Source organism: Psammomys obesus, unplaced genomic scaffold, assembly GCF_907164565.1.
Source record: "Psammomys obesus unplaced genomic scaffold, mPsaObe1.curated_primary_1811, whole genome shotgun sequence".
NCBI lineage: Eukaryota > Metazoa > Chordata > Mammalia > Rodentia > Muridae > Psammomys > Psammomys obesus.
Genome location: NW_026596125.1, coordinates 3,782,389 through 3,807,833, shown reverse-complemented (window position 1 = coordinate 3,807,833; position 25,445 = coordinate 3,782,389). Strand labels below are relative to the sequence as shown.

General features: G+C 39.8%; 1 protein-coding gene across 2 annotated transcripts in view; it reads right to left on the bottom strand.

Annotated features, from left to right (window-relative positions):
* The window catches only part of Abcc2 (ATP binding cassette subfamily C member 2), a 55,039-nt gene extending 43,897 nt beyond the window's left edge, over nucleotides 1-11,142 (bottom strand). Inside the window, exons 1-6 of one of the 2 annotated variants that reach the window (XM_055591569.1) lie at nucleotides 10,950-11,142; nucleotides 9,832-10,005; nucleotides 2,837-2,962; nucleotides 1,433-1,567; nucleotides 1,110-1,217; nucleotides 508-563 (exon numbers count right to left, since the gene is read on the bottom strand). In XM_055591569.1, coding sequence (XP_055447544.1) covers nucleotides 508-563; nucleotides 1,110-1,217; nucleotides 1,433-1,567; nucleotides 2,837-2,962; nucleotides 9,832-10,005; nucleotides 10,950-10,979 — 629 coding nt within the window. In that variant the 5' untranslated portion in view covers nucleotides 10,980-11,142. Of the gene's footprint in view, nucleotides 1-507; nucleotides 564-1,109; nucleotides 1,218-1,432; nucleotides 1,568-2,836; nucleotides 2,963-9,831; nucleotides 10,006-10,949 lie in introns of those variants that run through there. The other variant, XM_055591570.1, reaches the window with a different exon arrangement.
* Between the last annotated feature and the right edge of the window lie 14,303 nt (nucleotides 11,143-25,445).

The window sequence follows — 25,445 nt, the reverse complement described above, 5'->3', positions numbered from 1 at the left end:
GGGGAGAGCACGGAGACAAGAGAATGTGTTACAAGACAGTGTGGAGGAGAAAAGAGAGGCTCTGCTGACTCCAAGGCAAAGGGGTTACCTCCTCCTGCTCCTGCGCCTTCTCCTTCAAGCGCCTCTCTGCACTCTGGCATCTGCCTGAGGGGTCTCTATGATGTCCTCAGGAAACAGAGTGATCTCTGCTGCCTTCATACCATCTCTCTGGGTTAAGCCTCTCCAATCCAGGGCCGGAGAGCATGAGCGGAAAACTGATTGCATCTTTATTTTTAACAACTCATAACTGAAATCCAGCCTTTTCTCCTCTTGGCTACCAATTTTTCCACCTCATTCTACTCATCCAACAAATGGGGCTGAATTAAACTGACCTGTACATGCTTAACACTCTCAGACTCTGGAATGGAATTAAAATGGCGGCCACAGGAGGCATTTTTAAAAATTCTTCACTTTCAGAGAAGTGAGCATATAACAATGTAGAAAACCCATAATCCAGGCACTTCCTACCTGTCAAACCAACTAAATGTAATGCTACTCAGAAATGAAGCCGTGGATGATGGATTCTGAAAAATAGAAAACGTTAAAAAGTGAATCAATTGGAAATAAGAACTCTACGGGACTCTAAAATTAGAAAGCAACTTCTAGACCTAGCATTAGAAACTAGCTATTCCTCGGATGCTGGCTGGTAAGCGACCTCCGGCGGCTCTAACAACCAGATTGTCTGGCATAGCTTTGTGAGTTAGCCGCCTGTGAAGAACACTTACAAGAGAACAGGGAAGCCAGTATTTCCATATACCTAGTATTCTGCTTCTTTATACACAGAACATTCTAGACTGCAGGTTGAGTAACCCTTATCTAAAACTTGGGACCAAAAGTGTTTGGGGTTTTGAAGTTTTTTCCAATTTGTGATATTGTACAGTTGGGTTTTTTTTTTTTTAATTTTCAAATTTGGGGGATTTTGGATACTAGAGTTTTGGGTCTGTGATATTCAATCTGTACCTCATTATGGGCTCACAAGACCTCCATGAATCCCAGGCATCTCCAAGTTACTTATGTTCGGGCACCCTCCGGTTACATATTATACAAAATTAAAGTATTTAGAGTCTCACTTGTGACGAGTCACTTGATTCGGAAAAGGCTGAAAGAATGAGGATGATCAGCTGGAACCCGTATGAGATGAAGTACAGGCAGGAATAGGCCATGTTAGACTTGCTGTCCTGTGGGGAGGAGGCAAAACGACAGAGTGCTTTGCCACAGTCTATACAATTCATGTGCACCAGAGCTTATGATCAAGGACTATCACTAAGCCCTTTGGCATAAGCCTATCCTGGAACTCAGATTACTTGAGTCCTCTCTGACTCAGAAGGTCACACACACACACACACACACACACACACACACACACACACACACCGCCTTTCTCCTCCTTTACCTGCAGGAGTGCTCGTATCAGAGTTTGAAATTGGAACGTGCCACAGAATAGTGAGAGAATCCAGAATATGGACAGGAACCAAGAGTTCTTCTGTACACACCATTGCCTGCTGTGTTGGACCACCAAAACCAGGAGCTAGAGGAAAATGTACACAAAACCCTGAAGAACAAAGTTACCACCAAGAACAGAGAGAAAAGGCCGTTAGAGAACACGGGAGGAAATGGGAGCTGAAGGAGGGGACCGCGGAAGCTGATGAATGTCAAGCTGACAGTTCTCTCCTGGTACTGTTGGACACTCCCTTCTGGAGTTTCATCTCTACACTTAGGTAGGAAGTTAGCAAGAAAGTAGAGCATTGCTGTTGACTCTCAGTGGAGTTACTTTAAGAGTGATGAAAACCCTTTCAGGACACAAGGAGATTCATATCATAAGGCAGGCAGGTTGAAGAGGCGGATGCTGGTGAGTAGGGGTTGGCTGACTACAGCTCCATTCTATAATATTGGTCTAGGAAAGTCATTTAAAAAAAAAACCCAAACCTTGCCTCAGCATTTCCTCAAACATGTTGCTTCCCAGACTTAGTGCTGTCCTGGCACTATTCTGGAGGGAGAAAAGCCACAGTTTGTGCCAATTGTCTACCGCCCTGGCAGAGACAGGGCTGCTGTGGTGAATCTCAATGTCAGTGCATGAGGAGTCGAGAAAAGATCAACCCGTCAGCTCCGTGTTCGCTGACTCCAGGACTCCACACTGTCTGAGCAGTGACCACCAACAAAGATTCCTGGGGCCTGAGTGACAAGGGCGAGGGGAGCCCAAGGTTGTACTGGACACAGAAAAATCAAAGGTTCTCACTTTTGAGAAAGTTTGTAAATCCAAACAGTTCTGTGTCAGTTCCCTTTTTTAATATGTTAGCAAAAAATACAGTATGTTTCTCTCCCCAAATAAAGCATGCCTACAGGAGAGGCAGAGCTTCCTTCTCACTCTCCTCTTTTCCTTCTCTGTCTTTTGAGGTAGGCTGGAGTAGAACGCCTCCCCCACCCCCTCGGAGGATGACGGGTATACATTGCTATAGCTGTAGCAGTTTCTGATATCAAACTTATATACAGCTTTAGACTTAGTGAGTTGATTAGCCATCAGCCAATAAAAAATAATATTTACAACATTTAAAAATTCTTTTATTCCAGGAAAATTTTAGATGGCAAGATATGAGGGAATAAGATCAGAGAAGGTTCTAGGGGTTAGGACTCAAATCAAGAAGAAATTCGCTTCACTCCTCTGAAATGAAGCTGTATTTCTCCGTAAATTCTTATAGAAGACAGGTGGGACTGGCCTTAATTCACTACCCTAAGAGAACATCTCAGCGGTTTGTGAGTTAGGAGAAGATAAATAAGGTGGCGGCGTGCTGGACCTTACCCACGTGCACATGTAGAGGATGGGGTTGGTATATCTAACAGGAGCAACTGTGGCATGTCCAGGGTCTTCTGTGAGTGCAAGTGACAGGTCTACGGCTGCCAAAATGAGAAGAGACACAACGAACACCTGAGAAGAGACAAGACCCTGTTAGAGGCATCCACTGCTCCTGCGGTTCCTGCAGCCTCTCGGGGTGGAACGCTTTGCCATGATGGACTTGCACAGTGGTACACAGTGATTCAAGCAACACACCTAATAAAAACCTCCAGTGTAAACACTTATACATAATTCGAGTAAGAATAAAGTTCTGACTGTGCCATGGTTGCTATTATCCCAGCACATGGGAAGCTGAAGGAGAAAGATCACGAGTTCAAAGCCAGTCTGGGAATTTCTGCTTGTTTTGGGAAGTTGCACCAGTATCTTCATCCCCAACCGAGCACCTTTTCGACTACCATCTCCCCTTCCATCACCTGTTTTTACCCCTACCTCCCACACATATAGCAAGAAGTTAATTGGGGCCTTATTTTTAATAGTGAAGTCTGTGTGTATACAATGTACAAATACAAATATATGCATGCAACCATCACTCTCTGCTTTGCAACTGTAGATTCATTGTGACAGATGCCTGAAGCTCCTGACACCAGGAAGTTCCTGCCAGGATTCATTTTCACCTGTGCACATAAAACAAACTCTTTCTCTCTTAAGTTGCCTTTTCAGGTTATTTTATATCACACTAGGAAAAGTAACTAAGACATCAGGAGGCCAGGTATGTTTTAGAAGAAAACAAAACAAAAAGCCAAACTGTTAACAGTGACAGATAAATAGCAGAGAAACCAAAGCCCAAAATAAACCTTGAAAAGGCAGCGCTGAGAGACAGCCAGAGACCCGGCCGCTGCCTCCTGGTGCTGTGTACCACACCACTACACGCACAAGTGTGTGGTGGAGAGATGGAAGAGACAGAGAAGCAGAGTGCTTTGCGCAGTATGAAGACAGGAGGAATGGGAAAAGTGATGGTGGTGAGGAACAGCCTGATGTGAGAGGCCTGCGCTGACCTCTGACCCCTGCTACCACCAAGGGCCATGACTGGGTCCAGGGCCCTGTGGGAGCAGGAGTCTGCATTGATGTACGTGGCTCATGTTACCACTGAAGGCCGTGCGGATCTTCTGTGGGCTGGGTTGCCACCTGAAGGCTTGTTGGTGCCCTAGGGCCCTGCTGAGATGGCCCTACTCCTCACCAGCCACCACACGGTGGTGCCAGAGGTGATGTTGGCATGCGAAAGCTGGCCTTGCCCTGGTGTGGGTACTGGAGAACTGGCACCACTTCTCGCCTGGGCAGAGCTGGAGAGCTGGCCCCGATGGTGTGAGCGTGGGAGAGCTAGCCCAGCATTTCGCCTGGGCAGTGCAGGAGGGCCGGCCCTGGTTGTGTGGGCATGGGAGAGCTGGTGAGCTGACCAACTCAACCACCACCCAGACCCAGATCCAGGGCTTTGAGCTGGCCCACCCTAACATCTAACCCATCTATGAGCTGCTGGAGCACATGAAGGGGCGTGTCCTGCAGAACCTAGGCTGCTGAATCCCCGTACTGAGGACAACAACAGGGTGACTCAGAGGAGTATCGGTGAGAGTCCAGTATTGATTGTGAAACAGAAGCCAGAGGCCTTGAACCAGACCAATGGCAATAACATTTGCAAGCAAAGCTATTTTGGCAAAAGTGACACACCATTTCACTCTGCAGCTTCCATGGTAAGATTTTTTTTTTTTTTCTTGAGGGGGAGGAGGTTACAAGAATGGAGGGCAGATATGGAAGGACTGGGAAATGAGTGGTATTGGGGAGCATGGTGTAAAATTCACAAAGAATCAACAAAAATTGTTTATAAAAAAAAGGCAGCTCTGAGTCTAAGCTAGGCCTCACTGTTGCCAGGCTGATGTTTCTGCCTGTCCTGCTACAGCCACCTCATTTCTTCAAGCCCCCAGTGTGGCCACAGCTTACAGATGTGAAGTCCCAGGGGCCTTCAGAAATATAGCTTCCTTAAACGTTCTTGTTTTGCCTCAGCCATCCATTTCCTATTGGAACTCTGGTACATACTCAGTGGAACCAGAACACTTCCCCAGTTCCATAAGATGAGTCAAAACCAGTCGTGATGGTCCTATTCTCTTGATCTTGTGACTGCTTTAGTCATGGCCGATGTGCCACAGTTCTAGCCAAAAATAAGCAGAGGTAGTGTCCAGGTTGGGGTTACTGTTGCTGGGGTGAAACAGCAGGACCAAAAGCAGGTTGGGGAGGAAAGGGTTTATTCAGCTTATGCTTCCATATCATGGCCCGTCACTGTAGGAAGTCAGGACAGGAACTCAAGCAGGGCAGGAACCTGGTGCTGCTTACTGGCTTGCTCCCCATAGCTTGCTCAGCCTGCTTTTTTATACAACTCAGGATCACAGGCCAGAAATGGCATACCCACACTAGGCTGGGCCTCCTTCATCACTCACTATTTAAGAAAATTCCCTACAGGCTTGCCTACAGCTGGATCATACAGGGTTTTTTTCTTAATTGAGGCTCCTTCCTCTCCAATGATGCTAGCTTGCATCAAGTTGACATAAAACTAGCCAGCATGGCCAAACATGGTGGCACATACCTTTAATCCCAACTCTCAGGGAGGCAGAGGCAGGTAGATCGTTATGCATTTGAGGCGAGCCTGCTCTACAAAGTGAGTCCAGAACGGCCAAGGCTACACAGAGAAACCCTGCTTCAAACAAAAACAAAAACAAAAAAACAAAACAAAACCAAACCTAGCCAGCATGGATAGTTTGTTGGGGACTCTGAGAAAAGTTTTCCTCATTGATCAAAGTGCTGTCTATAGCCATAGCAAAAGGAAGTGTCACAAGAAAAGACAAAACCTAATTTATAGAGGTTTGGACATTTGAACATATGCAAATAGGAGTTTATATATGAAAAAATTATGTAAAATAAGAGTTTATATATGAAAAATGTGCAACATCATTAGTTATTAGGGAAATTCAAATTAAAACTGCAATAAGGAGGCTGGTTCAATGGGGAAGACCACTTTCTATGCAAGCATGAGGACTTGAGTTCAAATCTCCATGCAGGTAAACAGCCAAGCATGGCTGCAGCATGGGCCCATTGCTGACGGTGAGGATGAGAGAGAGAAGCAAGAGGATTGCTGAGGCATCCTGGATGCTAGTCTAGCTCCAGCTACAGCGAGAGACCCTGCCTCAAGGGGATGAGGAAGAGAGTCACAAGAGACCCAGCAGCTCCATTTCTAAGTATGTACCTAAACAACTAAAAAAATCTAACACATAAATGTTCCCAACAGCGTCATTTAATATAGACAAAGTGAAAATAACCCAAATGTCAATCAATTGATGAATGGGTTAAAAAAAAATGTGATCTAGCCATATAATGGTTTTCAGTCAAGAACAAATGAAACGTTGACATACACTGTAACATGGATAAGTCTTTAAAATGTTTTGCTACGTGAAAGAAGCCACACCCAAAGGTGCTTATATGCTAAGTCACACAGATGTAGAGTTATGTTTATATATGAAGTAGCCAGATCAAGGCCACTGAGAACCTGGAAGTGGATATGTTGCTGCCAGGGGCTACGACAGGAGATAGCAGGAAGCAACGGCTATCGTTCCTATTTGGAGAGTGGAAGGGGTTCTAGAGTAGCTAGCAATAATGAACAATAAGCTTGTGTTTACTACAACAAAAATAAACCTAAAAAGAAGCAAAATACCAACTCAGGCTGCAGCATAGATGAACATAAAAGTACTTTGCTAAGTAAGATATTAGACACAGACGGCTGTATATTACATAATTTTTCATATTTAAAATGTCCTGAGGTAGGGAAATTCTGCAAACAGAAAACCGGTCAGCAGCTGCCAACGATTAGGGGTGAGATGGGAATGGAGAAGAAATGGAGAGTTACTGCTTGGGTTCAGGTTGGTTTTAGAGTGATGAATCATCCCGGAATTAGACAGCAGTGGTGGTCAAAACATTTTGGAAAACTCTAAAAGTCATAGAATTTCCCACTTTGATTATTGAGTTTTATAGCACATGAACTATTATCTCAGTAGAGTGCCCGACACCTTTACTTCCCTCTGGATACTGACTTGATGGTTTTCGTGGAGCTTTTGCAATCATCCTACATTCGGACACTAGCTTAAAAGGCTTGATACGCTGAGATTGCAGGAAAATAGATAAAACCAAATCAGCCACCTGCCGATGTTTCTGGACCTCTCGTTCCTTATAATGATAAATCGCTTAATGACTAACTCAACAGAAATGCTGTGGTGAAAGCCTTAGCTGATATGAACATATTCTTTAGAGTTAGCTCTGAGAGTGCATTGGTCAAGTTTTCATCACCACGATAAAGTAGCTAACACAAACATCTTATAATACGGAAGGGTTATCTTGGTTCATGGTCTCGGTTTATGGTCATTTGGGCTCGTAGCAGCAACGAGCGTGCAGTAGCAGCCCCTGGCAGAACAGTGATATATGACAGCGTCAATCTGGGATGTATCAGAGTGATATAATTATCAATAAACTCAATTTTCTTGCTAGTTTTCCAGAGCTTCCACATATTCCCTTTAATCATTGGAAACACGCACACGCTTCAGTTTGCAACAGGAAAACACGCAGTTGTTTAATGATTCACCAAGTGACTAATAGTCTTTGATTCTGATCTCTGACTTATTTAGAATTCAAAGACTTTCTAAAACTCAACTTTCTTTTTTATTGTTATTTATTTTTTATTTTTGAGATTATAATTTAATTATGTTTTTTCCTTCTCTTTCCTCCCTCCAAACCCTCCCTGTTCTCCTTCAAATTCACAGCTTTGTTTTTCATTGATTGTGCTGCATGCATATATTTGTGTGTGTGTATATATATATATATATTTTTTTTTAACATAATCTGCTGAGCCATATAGTGTTACTTGTATGTGTGTAAAATGCAGCTTTCTACAAAGAAATGCCTCTCCTTGGCATTAAAGAAGAGGAGGGTACTATTTACTGGTGTTTAATACTTCTCTCCCTCTGCCCAATGCTGCTTTTCTCAGGGCCGTGAAAGGTACCCCATCTAAATCTGCCTATTATTGAAAGTGTCTGTTTCTACTGTTTCCCTAACTGAGAAGACACCGAACTTCAGTTCCAATATTTTCAGGGCTTATATCCCCCAGAAGCCCTGTCTTTCTACTGGATTTTTCTTCTGTGTACTTAGCTAAGCCTTTCCACCCTGGAATAAACGCCAGTCTCTTACCTTGGCCTTACTAAAGGTTTTCCGGACAAGTTGGCCAATGTTTTACCTTATGTTTCCGTAATTGTCCCATATCTTACTGGTTTAACCTCAAGTTTGTTTTTGCTGTACCTCTCGTTCTGACTTCAGCATTTACACAATTATCAATATTTGTTTTTTGAATTCAGTTTGTTCAATTACCTACTGTTTTCTTTGTCTTTCACTGAAGATGAGTCTTTAAACCAACCAACCTGGGGAGTTGGTTAAATGTTGCTCAAGCAGATTGACTCAAGTCCAGATGAGATACCTTACTACAGCCATATCAACCCAGACCTCAGCTAAAGATAAAAGAAAAACAAAACAAAAAAAAAACAAACAAACAAAAAACAAAACAAAACAAAACAAACAAACAAACAAAAAAAACAGCGCCCAAAGGCAGGAAGAAGAAAAGTGACTGAATGGGAATCTTCCCAGAAGAATGAATTTTTACTTCAGAATGAATTATGCTTCTGCTATTTGACAGGAAGACCCAATTGTTCTGAAATTATAAGAAGTTAGATCTGTGCCTGCCACTCTTGGAATAGAGACCAAAAACTTAAAATATAAATTTCAAATGGGTCTCACAGACTGGATTAACACGGGTAGATTAAGATTGTGTGTGGAGTAACAATTTGCTTTTTCTTCTCTATAGAGATTTTTCATTTCAACTTAAACATAATGTTTAAATAGAGTGTTAACACTATAAACTCGTGCAATGGAATAATACTCAGCAATAAAAAGGAAATTAAGCACTAAATATACTACAAAGATGAACCTTGAAAACAGCATGACTGGCTAAGAGAAGCCAGTCATGAAAGACTGTATGGTTCCTGCAGCCCCCAGCCCCCACCCCAGCCTTCAGCTTCCAACCTCCTGGCCCCCACCCCCAGTCCCAGCCTCCAGCCCCACCTCAGAGTGTTCATGTGACTTCTACTTTCATCACCTTTAAGTCCCAGGGTAACAATAGGCGACAAACCTCACCAAACAAGACAATCTAATGGGCTCTTCTAAAAACCTCTTTAAAAATGAGGACAGACAGAAGAAGAAATGAAAAGCAGTGAAAGAAGCAGATGGTAGATTTTATAAGGTAACTTTCCAGTATGGCAAGACTGTTTACCTGGTTGGTCACTGGCTGAGATCTTTCATTCCCTCTGGGATCTCTGCTGTAGCCTACACTCTTCCCATTACTTCCCTGCTCTGACTTGTCCCCATGCATACTAACCCATCTTTCAAACATGACTGATCATCCTGACTGGTGAAATTCTTTAGAAAATTGTAAAAACCTTTTTCAGATCTAAGTTTTGGGAAATAAGAGATGGTTGGATTGGTGTAAAAGATATGTTCTATAGTTAATTTGCATCTCAGAGTAGGTGCCAGCTGAATTACAGCCACCTGATTTATTAGAGCAGCTTGAAGATGGCTGACCCAGTGTTCATGTCTTACACTCATAAAAGATAATGCTAAGGTGACCCCTCATTTGTGCACAGGGAACCTAATATCCACAAGAATTCAGACTTACTCTTTTCATACAAAAATCAAAGCTAGGAAATACGGCCAGTGAGACAGAGGTGGGACCATACTGTGGCTCTACTTGAAACAGTATTACCCAGCAAACTGGATAGAGCCTGGGATAAGGCCACTAACCGCAAAGCAAATGCCTCACCTCTGCACCAAGGAATTAGAGTTTGAAAATAGTGGAGTTACTATACCTGCTTAGCAATGTAGAATTTAGTTATTGATGACTTCTTGGTCCTGGATCTAAATACGCTGAAAAGCTGCCAAGGAGCCAAGAGCCAAAAAAAGCCCAAGGGAATCCACACGAGAACAGTTTGTTCAAAACAGAGTGGCAGGTCGGCTTCGGGTCTGTCCAGAAATGAGGAATTCTGGGGGACCAAAAGGAAAGACTGTTGTATACATACTTGTAGAATCACAGCCTACTCTCCCATCATTCTCTCCGTGCTTCCCAGCGACTTGAATTCAACCCCACGTTTATATAACAAGCTTCCCCCTTTAACTCCGGATTCTCATGCTCATCATTAATTCTGTATCACAGTAAAACAAATTCACCATTTCATGACCTTCAGTGGCTTCTCTGGCAACCCCACCTCTAAAAACTTATCTTCATGTGATTTTAAGTGAATTTCTACACTGACTAGTCTGCAGGAAACTCATTAAAGAATTTACCAAATTTTAGGAAGAAGAAAGACTATTCCTCTACCCAAAGCGGAAAAGAGTTTCCCAGGTGTAAGGACATGTTACGGGGTTTCTAGCTCTGTTTGAACACACTGGCAGATACTCTAACGCGTGGGCAACCAGACAGAATGTACAGGCAGATGATGACATTTAGCCTATTATGGCTGAGACTTTTATTATTTTTATCAAAACCAAGGAGGCCTGGCCATTTCAGTGCAGGGATGGCAATGCACTGTCAGACAGAGCCATGTTGTGATAAATACATTCAGGACTATCTGTAATGTCCTTCCTGCTCCTGTCATCACTAGCCAAGGTCACCAAACTCCAGAGCTCAGAGAACTCAACTAACATATTTGAACATGAAGCTAAGAGTTCACAGACAACACTCAAGCTCACTCTCCATCCATTAAGCCGCTTGGAAATCTGATCTGTCTTGAAAGTCCCTGCTATCCATGCTCTACAAGGTGCTACTCTTGTTCACCCCCAAACACCTGGCTCTTTCTCTAGTGCTTCTTTCTCTAAAGATGGTGTTACCCAATTCTAACTGTTAGAAAATTTACTGGTCCATACTGGTGGCCACGCATGCCTGAGTTTAAGAAGAAGAAACAAGGAGAAAAAAAACGTAATTTCTCACCCAAAAGGTAGAGTTGCAGTACTGCTCCATGCTGGTTTCCAGAGCACTTTGGTAATGAAGACCTTCCTATGATTGCGTGGTTTCTTCTTTACCGTTTTCCTCAACAAAAGCACATGTCAAGGGGCAATGCACTCTCCCATTTTCACATCCCAGTTAAAGACATACCTTCTGACCTTTATTCCCAACAATTTAATAGTTAACTTTGCTGATTGTGTACTTATGTCAGTGGACAGACATGTGACTGGGGGATCTCCAGAAAGAAGGAGGCTTACCACTCCTGCAGAGCCCCACCCCTGTTGTGTGGCATGCATAGAAGGAACCAATCAAAGATATTGATGCAGTTGGCATGACAGGAGCCCGTTTCCTTTTCTCCTGTGGTTAGTTACCTACAGAACATAATAGAGGAACATGCATCTGTACACGCACAGTTTCCTTTCTTTTGACTCCATTAAGAGTTCACAGAAGGGCTGGAGAGATGGCTCAGAGGTTAAGAGAACTCACTGTTCTTCCAAATGTCCTGAGTTCAATTCCCAGCAACCACATGGTGGCTCATAACCATCTATAGTAAAATCTGGTGTGCAGGCAGAATGTTGTATAGATAACAAATAAATCTTTAAAAAAAAAAAAGAGTTCACAGAAATGTTAATTATCCATTCCTCTGAATTTTTAATTAAGAACACATAATAAACATAAAACATGGTGTAAGTAATAGAAACCTTATTTGAAAAAAGGTCAGGTTATATAGAAGAGCAAAAGCACTGTGACCCAATGAACATAATTTAGGCAACAAAATGTTAGGCTTGCTGTTAGGATTACACAGTTTTCTTTTTTCATATTTTAAAAAATTTTCCATAATTATCAAATATTAATTGTATAATAACATTTTAAAGGGCATAACATAAAATTTATCATCTTGACCAGTTCTAAGTTTGCAATTCAGCAAGGCTAAGTGGACTTACATTGTTAAACTAATTTCTAGAACTTTTACCTTGCAAAACTGAAATTCTATGCCAATTGTGTATTACCCCTTCTCTCCAGGAAAGACATAATATAATATAATGATGATAATATAAACAAGTTAATATAGTCTCTCTTTCTCTCTCTCTCTCTCTCTCTTTTTTGTTTGTTTGTTTGTTTGTTTGTTTGAGACAGGGTTTCTCTGTGTAACATCCCTGGCTGTCCCAGAATGCACTCTGTAGACCAGGCTAGTCTCAAACTCACAGTGATCTGCCTCTGCTTTCCACGTGCTGGAATTAAAGGTGTGCACCACCATCACCTGGCTTAATATATTCTTTTATACATCTTGTTTTTTGTTTTGTTTTGGGAACAGGGTCTCTCTTTGTAGCCCCACTGGAACTCTCTTTGTAGGCCAGGCTGTGCTGGAACTCACAGAGATCCGCCTGCCTCTGCATCCCAAGCACCGCCACACCTGGCTTTTATTCTTGTTTATTGAAATAAGACATTATGAGCTCTGCCATTCAGAACTAAGTTTACATCTGTGTTGCCTACAAAAATAGTTCTAAGTAATCCTCCAGAGCATGTGTTTACCATGTCAGTGGGCATGTCTTCCTATTCTTGATTTAGGATGTTCTGTATTAAAATGACATCTTTGAATATAGTAAATATTTCCAAAGCAAAATGTCTAAAACTTTAGAAGATATTCAGCATATATCACATTATCATTTTCTTCTAGTAAAATACAACATAAAAATGGATTTTTTTTCCTCCCTAAACCGAGGGCTACATTGCTACATTTGTCATAGCCCTGAGCTAGAAACTACAGTGGTAGACATCAGAGGCATTTAAACTCACATAGATATGTTACTGAGGATCTCTGGGCACAGGGAGGCCTGCCACCTCCCAAAAGCTGTGATAACCGACAGGGGATCCAGAGATAGTTCCATCAAGGGGGAAACAATAGCTTACCAGACTTTACAAGGGTGTTGATTTCTAATGGGATCGATGGCATTCGGTTAAAAAAAAACAAAAACTGAGTATGTCAAGAAATGCCTGAAATGGTGATAAATTATGGCCATGAAATTCTAACAACTCTTCCCAGAAAAAAGAATTTGCATCCCACTTTTTGAGTGACTTAGTTTGCTTTGATCAGGAAATTAAGGCAGAAATGATGTAGGGTAGATTATAAAGCCCAAACACAAGAGCTCATCTATACTATACTATACTATACTATACTATGGTGAGGACCTAACCGCCAATTGATTAGGCACCACGTGGAAAACAGATCAAATAGAGTTGGGCAATGCATCTCAGCTGCCCTGGCTGTGGTCCAAGATTGTAACTGACACCCTCCATGACCATCTGCCCACCAGCTGACTTTCCAGGTGGATGCTGACCCAAGCAAGGGAGAGAACAGTCACACGATCGGCACACAGAATTACAGAAATAGCATTATTATAGGAGGGTAAATCATTGTCTGAAGCCACTAAGTAATTCACCTGCTTTTCTGCACTGATATTATCTTAGTATAGGTTTTTTTTTTTTTTTTTTTAATGCTGGCCATTGACCCTCTAAATTATTTAAATGACCAATAGCGAGCCTGAAAATTCCTGCCATCCCAGACATTACTTATTTTATTTTTAGGACTTGTGAGATTGTTCAGGGATACTTGCTGTCAAGCACGTTAACCTGAATCCAGTTCCCAGAACCAGGACAGACCCAGCTCCAGCAAGCTCTCCTCTGATCTCCACACGTTTACATAAATAAATGTGTTTTTATTGTTAGCATATGTCATTTCTACAATGCAAAAACTTTCATCATGAGATTTTTGTGAGTATACAATGTGCTTTGATCATGTTCATCTATCCTCCAGTTGTTTTTATGTCCCTGCCCTCTCTGATAGGTCCCTTGTTTCCTCAAATAGGACCCTTTCTACTTGCGTGCTTTACATTTTTAAAATCTAGATTCCATGTCTGAGAGAAAACATGCAGTATTATCTTATTTTTCTTAACATTTCCCTGTGTTTTCCCCTAGCAGTTTCAAATTTTCCTGTCTCCCATTAAAGTCCTTGATTCATTTTGAATTAATGTTTTGTATAGTGATGATCTAGTTTCTTTCTCCTACCTACACAAGGACAATTTTCCCAAGGGCGTTGTTTAAGAGGCTGTCTTTCCTTCAGTACATGTTTTTGGTACATTTGTCACTTTCTGGGTCTATTTATGTCCTATTATTGGTCTAGTCTCTGCTTCTATACCAACACCATACTGTTTTTGTTACTATAGCACTGTAATATAATTTCAAGTCAGGTATGGTGATATTTCCAGCAGTGCTCTTCTTGCTCAGGATTGCGTTAGCTATTTGGCACTTGTGTGTGTGTGTGTGTGTGTGTGTGTGTGTGTGTGTGTGCTTTCTTGTTATTTTTTCCCACTTCTATTAGAGACTTTCATTGGAATTTTGATGAATTTTGCACTAGTTTGTAGATCATTTTTGGTGCTATTATCATTTCACAATATTAATTATGCCAATCCATTATTTTATGTTTTGAAGTTTTTATTATTGAGGGGTTTTTGTTTTGTTTTGTTTTGTTTTTACCTCCTTGTTAGATTATTCTTAGGTTTGGCGGTTCTTTTAAGGCTAATGTGAATGAAAATGTTTTCCTTATTTCTTTGCATTTTTTGGTTACTGGTGTGCAGCGAAGTTTCTGGAATTTTTTGTTTTTTGTTATTGTTGTTGTTTGTTGATTTTTGAGACAGGGTTTCTCTGTGTGGCCTTGTCTACTACCCTGGAACTCATGTATGTAGACCACACTGGCCACAACTCAGAGATCTGCATGCCTCTGCTTCCCCAGTGCAGGGATGGAAGGCCTGTGCCACCACACCAAGCCTGCTTCTGAGTTTTTCTAAGTTGCTCTGTCTCTGCTGTTTTGCTGATAATGCTTATCAGATCTAAGTTCCTGAGGGAGTCTTTGGGTGTGGTTAATAGGATCATGTGGTCGGCAAGTAAGGCTACTCCGGACGTCTTTCTTTCCTGTTTGTATCCTTTGCAGTTCAGTGGTCTCATTGCTCTGGCGAAGGAGTCAAGTACTATGCTGAACAGGAGTGACAGCGAACACTCTCAAATTTAAAAGAAAGGCTTTTAAGTTTTCTCCCAGTTCATATAATGTGGGCTATGAGGTTGTTGTTCACAGCCTTCACTATGTTGTGATACAATCCTTTTATTCCTAAATTTCTTCCCAGCGTTTATCATGAAGAGATATTTAATTTTGTCAGGATCTTTTTTTTTTAAACATCTATTAAGATGATCAAGTGTTTTTCTGTCCCTGAGTCTATTTATACCTGTATTATATTTATTGATTTGTGTGTGCTGAAAGTTCTTTGTTTTTTTTTTTTAATAAAACCAGCTTGACTATGGTATATGATGTGTTGTAATGATTTGGTTAAAGTACTTTATTAAGAAATTTTGTGTCTGTATCATGGAAATTGGTCTCCAGCTTTGTGGTTGCACCTGTTTTTGAGGTGAAGCAACACTGGCTTTGTACAGTAAATTTTGTTAGCTTTTTTTCTGCCTTGCAGTTACAGGGACTGAACGAGGGTCTTGGTCAGGTTAAGCAAGTGCCTTGCCAGGTGCCACATCCTGTTAAACTTACTTTAATGCAGGATTGGTTATCTGGATAGAATAGGAAGAGCACTTCTCTGCTGTGTTGAAGTTCTAAACAAACTGATAACAGTTGCTAAGGGAGATGCCTGGAGGCCTAGAGGAAGTCGGGTTACAATAAAAAGGAAAAAGAAGCTCAGCATGTTTTTTTTCTTTTTCTTTTTGTGTTTTTTTTTTTTAAGAGGAGGTGTTAGTACAGTTTAACAACAACAGAAGCAAACTGGTAAAATCTTACTTCAAAGGCAAATCACATATTTATGTATGAATCACTACGATAAATATAGGACATGGAACATTGGGTCCCACGTTCACAAAAAACAAAACAAACAAACAAAAAGCCCTGATTCATAGTCCTCCAGGAAAGCTTGCTCTCTTTTATGGAATAGAGACCTTATATAACAGCTTTGACAGGTAAATGAACTTTTGAGATCTTATTTTCATTCTAACTATGAAGAAAGACCAACTAGACCTTTAGAACTATGAAAGGATGCCTTAGCGGGGTCAGGCTTTATCAAATCTCTTAAAATGGCCTTTGCTTTTCCAGTTCAGGGAGAAGACTTTCTTTGTCTATCTTTGTGATAGACAAGTCACGTATAGTGCCCATTCCCAGTTCCAGTTACCTATCGAGGCACATCTGCATTGGCATGCCTTTTGATGCTCAAGCTTTAGCCTAGTAGGATTGATATTAGGATGAATTAATTAGAATGGTTTAATTCATTAGGGTGAATTAAACAGTTTGCTAAGAAGTACAAGAGAGTAAATTACAAACTCAGGAGTTCTTTAACATCAACATTTCAACAGTCTAGTTACTGCTGTTAAAGTCGCTGTCAGTCCAGATGTTTAAAGTAACATCTCCCAAAGTGTGTCAGGACGAAGTTAATCAGCAGTGAGTAGGAGCAACTGCAGCAGCTTAGGGATGCTGTGCCTCCCTGCAGTCTGCTGTGACTCTCCGTGACTCCTTGCAGCGTACCCAGCAATTCCGAATCTTCTCAGCTACTTAAAATACTTTTAAACCGCAAAATAAAGAATGGCTGGACTAGTCCGCTCTCTGCTCTTAGGTCAGGCTCGCTTTGGAAGACCTCAATCTCACATTAGGATCTATAGACCTAACACATGCATTTAAGATAAAGCTAATGTAATCAACTCTGGTTGGCCAGAATGCTCTGGTCATTTTTTATTTCTCTAAAATCATATATGTGTGTGTATATATATATATATACATATATATATATGTATATATATATATACATATATACATATATATATATATGCGCCAAATACTTTACAAAACAAAGATAAAATATCTTTTTCAGTTAAAATCTTTAAGAAGCTAAAAAAGAATCTGACAGTTTTTCAAAAGGGAAAAAAAGCATTAGGTGCCATTTTGGCCACATGTTTCTTATAAAATAAAAAGCTCACATTTGATATATAAAATTCTTCAGTTTAACGACTGTAACAAACCCAATGTTAAAGTGAGGTTATCACAGAGATCCCCAATCTTCTGTGAGTGTTTGACATCTCAGTTTACAGGGCAAATTTTATAAGCTATAGAATGGAACACTAAGAGAGTAATGGAACACTAAGAGAGCCCACAGTTTGGGTTCTGGAATGCTGATGGCAAGTTCTCCATATTACCTACTAGTAGTCTTTCTCAGGAGATTAAATGCAGTGATAAAAAGTTAATGAAACTTCCGGAGTAAACAGACGTTTCATAAGGTGTCAATAGAAGAAAGGTGGAAATAAAGTTGGTTTAGTAGAACTCTGATCTTTGGCTCAAACACACATACACACACAAAACCACAAGCTACTGCTGTTATTATATCAAAATAAAAAGGCAGGAATCATGTGAAAATAAAATATTCTCAGAAGTCTATCAGGAAAGCTACACCAAAAATTCTTAAATAATATAAAGCCAAGTTATCAAGCTATGAACTAAAAGTTAAAATAAGATAACTTTGCTTTGTTAAAATAAGATATTTCAGTGGACCTGAAGCTAAGAATGCTTTTTATAAAATGTGAGGAAGAGTAGCCAGTGAAAATAGTTGCTTGATTTTCTCTCTTATTCCACAAAGCTCCTGAAATTTACGTGGCTCCTTACACAAAGTTTCCTAACTCCCGAACTGCACTTCAGAAATGACAGAGGAGAGCCACAACAGCTTTCATCTCTGTCTGAAAGAGAGTAAAAAAATGAGAACTCTACATTAGATGTTGTTCTGGAGAATTCACACTAACTCCTGCCAAATTTCCAGGCCGGGCATGCGGCTGGCACAACAGCTTAGAATCTACAACAACGGGGTGGAGAGATGGCTCAGAGGTTAGGAGCACTGGCTGCTCTTCCAAAGGTCCTGAGTTCAATTCCCAGCAACCACATGGTGGCTCACAACCATTTATAATGAGATCTGGTGACCTCTTCTGGCATGCAGACAGAACACTGTATACATAATAAATAAGTATATCTTAAAAAAAAAAAAAAAACAACTACAGCAACAGTCAGTCACACTACCCTGAACTCTTTAGCTGTTAGCGTTTAGCAAGTGGCAAGAATAGTAGGTTACATGTGATTATAAATTTATCAAAACCTACAGAATATATAAAACCAAGAAAGAACATAAACTATGGGTTTTGTGTTTTAATACTATTAATTATAGTCATTAAATAAAACAATTATAATAATGAATACTGAAATTAAGGGGGAGCTATACATTTAGAGGGACAAAGAGTTTCTGGGAAATCTGCACCTGTAGTTCAGTTTTGCTGTGAACTAAAATTCCTCTAAAAGCAATTTTTTTTAAAGGATGATCTTTTTAAAAAGATTATTTACTTATTTGTTTAATGTACAGGAGTGCTTGCTCTATTTGCATGCATGGCTACATGACAGATGAGGGCTTCAATCAGAAGGCACCAGATCTCATTATAGATGGTTGTGAGCCACCATTCGTTGCTGGGAATTGAACTCAGGACCTCTGGAAGAGCAGCCAGTGCTCTTAACCAACTGAGCTTTATCTGCAGGCCATAAAAGCAAATTTTTAAAAAAGTGAATAGAACATATGTTACTTCTTTTTGACAAAAAATATGTATTTGTAGATTCAAACAAGTTAAATTTTGTTTGAGATGGTTATTTTTTTTTTAATTTTTAAAAATGAAGTTACTTTATTTCATTTCTTGTGTGTTTTGGTGTTTTTTCTGCATGTGTGTCTGTGCTCTGTGTGCATGCCCACTGCCCACAGAGGCCAGAAGGAGGCACTGAAATCTCTGGACCTGGAGTTACAAATGGTTGTGGACGACCATGTGACTACAAAGACTTGAATCTGGGGCCTCTGGAAGAGCAGCCAGGACTCATAACCCCTGAGCCAGCTCTCCAGCCCCTTGTTTTAGATTTACTTATTTATTTGTTTTTTTTTTTCTTTTTGAAAAATTTTTTTGTTTATTTATTTAATTGGTTTTTAAAGACAGGGTTTCTCTGTGTACCCCTGGCTGTCCTGGAACTTACTTTATAGACCAGGCTGCCTTCAAACTTACGGAGATCCGCCTGCCTCTGCCTCTTGAGTGCTGGGATTAAAGGTGTGCACCACCACAGGCCAGCCCCTTGTTTTATTTTTAAGACAGGATCTTATTTTGCTCAGGCTGGCCTCAAACTCACTATGTACCAAGGCTAGCCTTGAACTCATCTTCCAGACTCAATTTCTCAAGTGTTAGCCACTATGCTTGGCTTTCAAATGAACTGGTTTTGTTTGTTTTGTTTTTCAAAACAGGGTTTCTCTATCCTTGGCTGTCCTGGACTTGCTTTGTAGACCAGACTGGCCTCAAAGGCACAGCGATCCACCTGCCTCTGCACCCTGAGTGCTGGGAATGAAGGCATGTGTCAAAATGCCCAGCTTCAAATAGTAACTTTTCTTGGCAGGGGATGGGGGGAGAAAACCAGGACTTTAGAAATTTGCTTATGTTAGACACTGGAAGCCGGAGAATGAATAGCAAAGCTTTTGCAGCCTAAAATAGATTTTTATTTATGGTTGTGAGCCTAGCCTTTAAGGGCTGAGCCATCTCTCCAGCCCCAGAAATAGATTTTATGAGAACTTACAGAGGTCAGAAGAAAACCATTATCTGTAAACCTCTGGAGTCACTGAGACTAGTGAAAGTATCTTAAGACTGAAGGGACAAATACCTTTCAGGATTTTTAGTAAGACAGGATAGAGAGACGCTAAAAAAAAAAAAAAAAAAAAAAAAATCACACATAAAAAAACTCTGACTGTAGCTACAGGAAAGAATAGTTTGTTAAGTAAAGAATATTTTGGGAATTAAAGATCATCACTAAGAATCAGAATAAGAACAAATTTTAAGAACAAACACACAACCAAATTTGGTTTCTCTATTGATCTTATTAAATAGTCAGCAGATATATATTGTGAGCTCAGCAAGGTATTTAACAAAACATATCATGATTTCTGAATAGTTTAAGATTAGAATATGTTACATGGATCTTTAGTTGAACAAATATATATTCAAAGAAATTAACAAAACGAAGTAATAGGTACTCTAAGAGCCTCTGTTAGAAGCTTGTGTCATCTTCTGCAAAAATACCAAGACTCTTTTCGCTCCCAAATGAGGTAGGCGGCACAGAAAAGATACTTACTTTGGGGAGAAGTTTCAACTAGAAAATCTGTAAGGTTTTATGATACAATGGATATAAAATTTACACAAAAGGCAATGTAGTATGACAATTCCCTTTACTTAAAGACAAACAACAGGATTTCTTTACATCACAAACTCTCCTAGGACCTTGAAGATGTGGTTGAAATCCAACACATGCAAAATTTTAGAAATGCTCCTATTCTATCATGTGAAACTTTTTATTTAATGAATTTTCTCCATGTGAGAGCTACCACTCATATTTAAAGGCTGTACTATAAAGGACTGTAAGACATAATAAAGAAATCAGAAAGATTATAAAAGGATTTCTCCTAATTTCCTTTCCTCTTTAATTGTAGAGATGCAACCAAGGACTTTATTTAGGCCAGGCAAGCGCTCTTTACCACCTAGCTATAACCCTGTTCTCCAAATTGTCCCTTATCTGTCTCCAAAAATGTAGTTAACGGCTTGGTGTGTGCATAGATAGATAGATAGACAGACAGATAGATTTATAGAGATGGATAGATTTATATAGAGCTAGAGAGCCTTTACAACATAGTTCAATCAACACAGTGATGAATACACAATAGTATTCTCACAAACTTCTACTGTCCATTGATGTCTCTTTGCTGATTTGTATGACTTTGCAGAATGAAATTTCCTCATGAAATAGTTCTCATTCTTGTTAAGTGATGCACCACTATAGTTAAGCAGGCAGACATAATTGAGGAAACGTCTAATCATAATGACTCAGGAGAAAATGTTCTATATTATTGGTACTTAGTACGCAAAGTCTAATTAATAAGTTAATAATTGAATAAATAAAGAACCTTGTCAAAATTTGCAATTCAATGACTAAGGTAACTCAAAGAGTTGGACACTTTAGGTTAATGATTACAGAAGTATTTAAGGAAGGTTTTCTTTCTACCCGGACATCCAGAGTAAGTGGCAACAGTAAAAAGATGGTTTTTGCCTTCGTATTTTAAAATTTGCTATAGTACTTCATGTACCTAGACAAAAGTTAAACATTTTGATTATGAAATAGCAAAGCAATTTCTCCCATCAACTGTAATATGGATATTCTCATATTGCTAAAATGACAAGTTTTTGTTGTTGTCTTTTGCTTTCGAATATCCAGGACCCAAGGGCTAGGGTGTAGTTCAGTGGTAGAGCACTTACCTCTGTGCAAGGCCCCAAGTTTTAAGTCCGGCAGTTAAAACAACAAACAAATACATGGATCAAAGAAAGATATACAGGCCATAATTAACAGCATTTTAATACTTTTACTGTGAAATTATTTTCCTTTCTTACTAAAACTTAGAATATAGTGAAATTCTTCTTGAGGGTTAAATTGCAAAGAACATATTTAAATAATAAGTGATTTCATCAAATTAGACTTAAAAGCTTACCAGAAAAAAAAAAAAAGGTAATTACTAAAAGAAAATTTATAGGGTTTTCTAAGTTCATACTTTGAAAAATGATAAAAGCTGGTCCAGTAAGCGGGCAAAGGTGCTTGCCAAAAGATCTTGAGGAGCTGAGCCATTCTCTGGAGCCCACATAACAGTGAAAGAAGAGGGCTCACTTCGCAGAGTTGCCCTCTGACCTCTGCATGCCTGGCACCTGGTATGTACATACACACAACAATAAAATAATAAAAATTATAAATGCTATCAATGGGACAGAATCATATTTCCAGTAGATTCAAAGAATACACTTTTGTTTAGAGGTTGTGGGCTTTTGGGGAAAAGAGTTGTTTGTGATAGGGTCTTACTGTGTAACCCAGGCTAGCTGGGACTTCCAATCTTCAAGTCAGCCTATGAGTACTGAGGATAGAAGTAGTTTTTAACCTTTGGCAAGCTAGACAGAATGGAATGTACTATGTACAATGTTCTTCGGACAGCAAGCTATCAACATAGCAAACACAATAATTTTTTAGATCTTTACTTCAATCATCCCATAATGTAATCTTGACAAACCATAGCACAGACTAGCATGAAAAGATATGCAGTAGAAGAGAAAACAGTCTTCTGACTTCTGGAGAAATAAGGAAAATATAGAAAACAAGAAAACACGATTTATCATTTTTCAAAAGGGAATTTGTAAAACAAATACTGCTATGAAGTGGCCAGATTACAAAATAATCTGACAGATTAGAGAAGGCACTTTAAGCTGTAATATCCTGGAGAAACATTTAACTTTACTAGCATTAAGTACATAATTTTTCTTGAGTCACAGTCTCACTGGCCTTCAACTCCTGGCTTTAAGCAGCCCTCCTGCCTGTTTCCCAAGTATATGGGAATACAGGAATAGCAGAAAATTAATAGCCATTGCTTTCAGAACTAGACAACTGAAGGAAACGACATGATTTTGCCTATAAGATTTGAATAGTGCAGAATATTAGCAACCCAAGTTAACATCAGTGTGAACTGGTGGGAAGAATGCTTGTTAGACATAGTTAAATCACAGCAAGAAGTATTATCTTGATATATGCCTATGAACTTGTTTAATCTCAAAATACCATTTTTATAGTTACATATATATAGTTATATATATATCTATATATATATATTTATTTATTTATTTATTTATTTATTTATTTATTTAGAGACAGGTATTCTGTGTAGCCTTGGCTGTCCTGGACTCGCTTTGTAGATCGTGCTGACCTTGAGAGATCCGCCTGCCTCTGCTTCCCTGAGTGCAGGGATTACAGGTATCCAGCAAAATATCAAATATTTTTATGGCTGATAACTAGACTTATTATAAACAGTAATGTGAAATGACAACATGAAAATGGCCAAATTAGTAATCAAAATTTACTAGACAAAAAAAAAAAATTTTTTTTTTGAGACTGGCTTTCTCTATGTAGTCCTGGCTGTCCTGGACTTGTTTTGTACACCAGGCTGGCCTTGAATTCACAGCAAATCTGCTTGCCTCTGCCTCCCGAGTGCTGGCATTACAGGTATGTGCCACTGCAACTGGCAACAAATATCATTTAACCGTACCATCAAGACTATAAAATATAACCGGGTGTGGTGGTGCACTTGTAATCACAGAGCTTAGGGAGGCAGAGGCAGGCAGATCTGTGTGAGTTGGAGGCCAGCCTGGTCTACAAAAGCCAGTTCAGGAAAGCCAAGGCTTCACAGAAAAACCATATTTTGAAAAAAAAAAAAAAAGACTATAGCTTTTACTTGAAGGTCTACCAATTAGTAATTTTTAAGGCGTTTGAACTAAGAGGCCCATATTTTATTTAAATGATACCTTAAAATCTATCATTTAATTTGAAAATCTATTACTCTGGAGGTTGCATCTAAAGTGCAACAAATACGGTGTGTGGGCATAGAGATTTGGGCTAAAAAATGCTGTTTTTAAAATTGTGCCTTTGACATGAGAGACAACTGTGTTGTATCACCATTGACTTAAGAGACTGTGTCCACTGAGTTCATGTCAAAGATTTTAGGATTTTAGGGATTTTAGGTCCTCTCCATGCATGGTCCTTGGTTCGAGTATTGGTCTCTGCAGGATCCCCTGGGCTTGGATTTTTAGTTTCTGTTGCTCTCCTTGTAGAGCTCCTTCTCCCTCCAGGAAGAAAGTCTATCTCCCCCTTCTGTCATAAGATTCCTTGTACTATGCACAAAGTTTGGCTGTGAGTCTCACCATCTGCTTCGATGCCCTGATCAGTAGAGTCTTTCAGAGGCCCTCTGTGGTAGGCTTCTGTCCTGTTCCCTATCTTCTCCTGCTTCAGATGTCTATCCCATTTGCCCTTCCGGGGTGCAGTCTTGCCAGGCCACAGAGGAAGCCAATCCAGCCAGTCCTGATGAAACCTGATAGGCTAGGGTCAGACAGAAGGGGAGGAGAACCTCCCTTATCTGTGGACTAGAGGAAGGACTTAGGGGAAGAAAAGGGAGGGAGGGTAGTACTGGGCGGAGAGGAGGGAGGGGTCTACAGCCTGGATACAAAGTGAATAAATTGAAATAAATAAATAAAAAGATTAAAAAGAGACTGTCCTCCTGTGGCCTCTAAAGACAAGAAAGACTATCACCTCAGTGTCTTGTGATTGGACTCTTGAGAATGAGTTACAAAGTAAGTAAACATGATGACTCCTGACTTATGAAGATGTTCCTGACTTCACAGAAGCAATACACTGCAATTCCATGTACAAAGTACCTTCTTCCAGAAGCCGACTTAAACTCAGAGTGGCTTCAGCAAATTCTAACAAACTTTTGAGGAGTTTGAACTCAAACCAAGAAACTTTTCTCGGGCTGGAGAGATGGCTCAGTGGTTAAGAGCGCTGTCTGCTCTTCCAAAGGACCCGGGGTTCAATTCCCAGCACCCATATGGCAGTTCACAGCTGTCTGTAATGCCAATTTCAAGGGATCTGACACCTTCACACTAAAATGCACATAAAATAAAAATTAAAAAAAAAAAAAAAGAAACTCCTCTCACTAGTAAGACTGCATTTCCAAGGATAGGTTATCTCTTGTAAATTATTGATACACTACATAACTTTAGTTTCCTCAACCCTTAGTAACTGCTAAACCGGGAGCTGACTGAATTTTCCATTAGTTTAGGACCCTTACAAATGCCATGACTAAGTTAAAGTGGCTTGAATGAAAATATTTGTTCATTTAAATAACTAAAACCTGAGAAATTACAATTCGTAGAATTCCAGCGGCTCTATTTCATACCCCTTTCTCTGATTTTTTTTTTTTTTTTTTGCATGTCAGCTTTATTCTTAAATTGGTGTGAGTCGACTACAACAGATTCAGAATGCATCTCTAGATATAACACGTATTAGAAGGAAAAGGAGCATTTTTAGAAGGACTTCCAAATGTATAAAGCACTTTCTGGCATCTCAAATGATACAGTTCCTCAATCAAGCCCTCAATGGGGAATAAGGACTGAAGTCCTTAATAAGGCCCATCCCTGGGTCTGTGCTGAGGACACCCTTCTTCCTAAGGCACTGATGTTTCATGAGAAAGACTGAAATTCTGTTCTAGTACAGTCTCAGGATAACTTGGGAACAAACTCTACTTACTTTCATATCAGAAAAGGATTTAAAATGGTCTTTTAAAATACATAAAATATAACAAAAAATCTAATGAAAAAAGAGAAAAGATGCAACAAGCCTATTGTGCAAAACGTACTCTTTCTGCTTTCACCTAGATAAATGCTGCAAATTTGACCGCTGTTCTCATCAGTCAATGAAAGGAGGGAGACTTGGTAATCAGTAAAGATGACAGCAAATTTATGGGGCAAGGC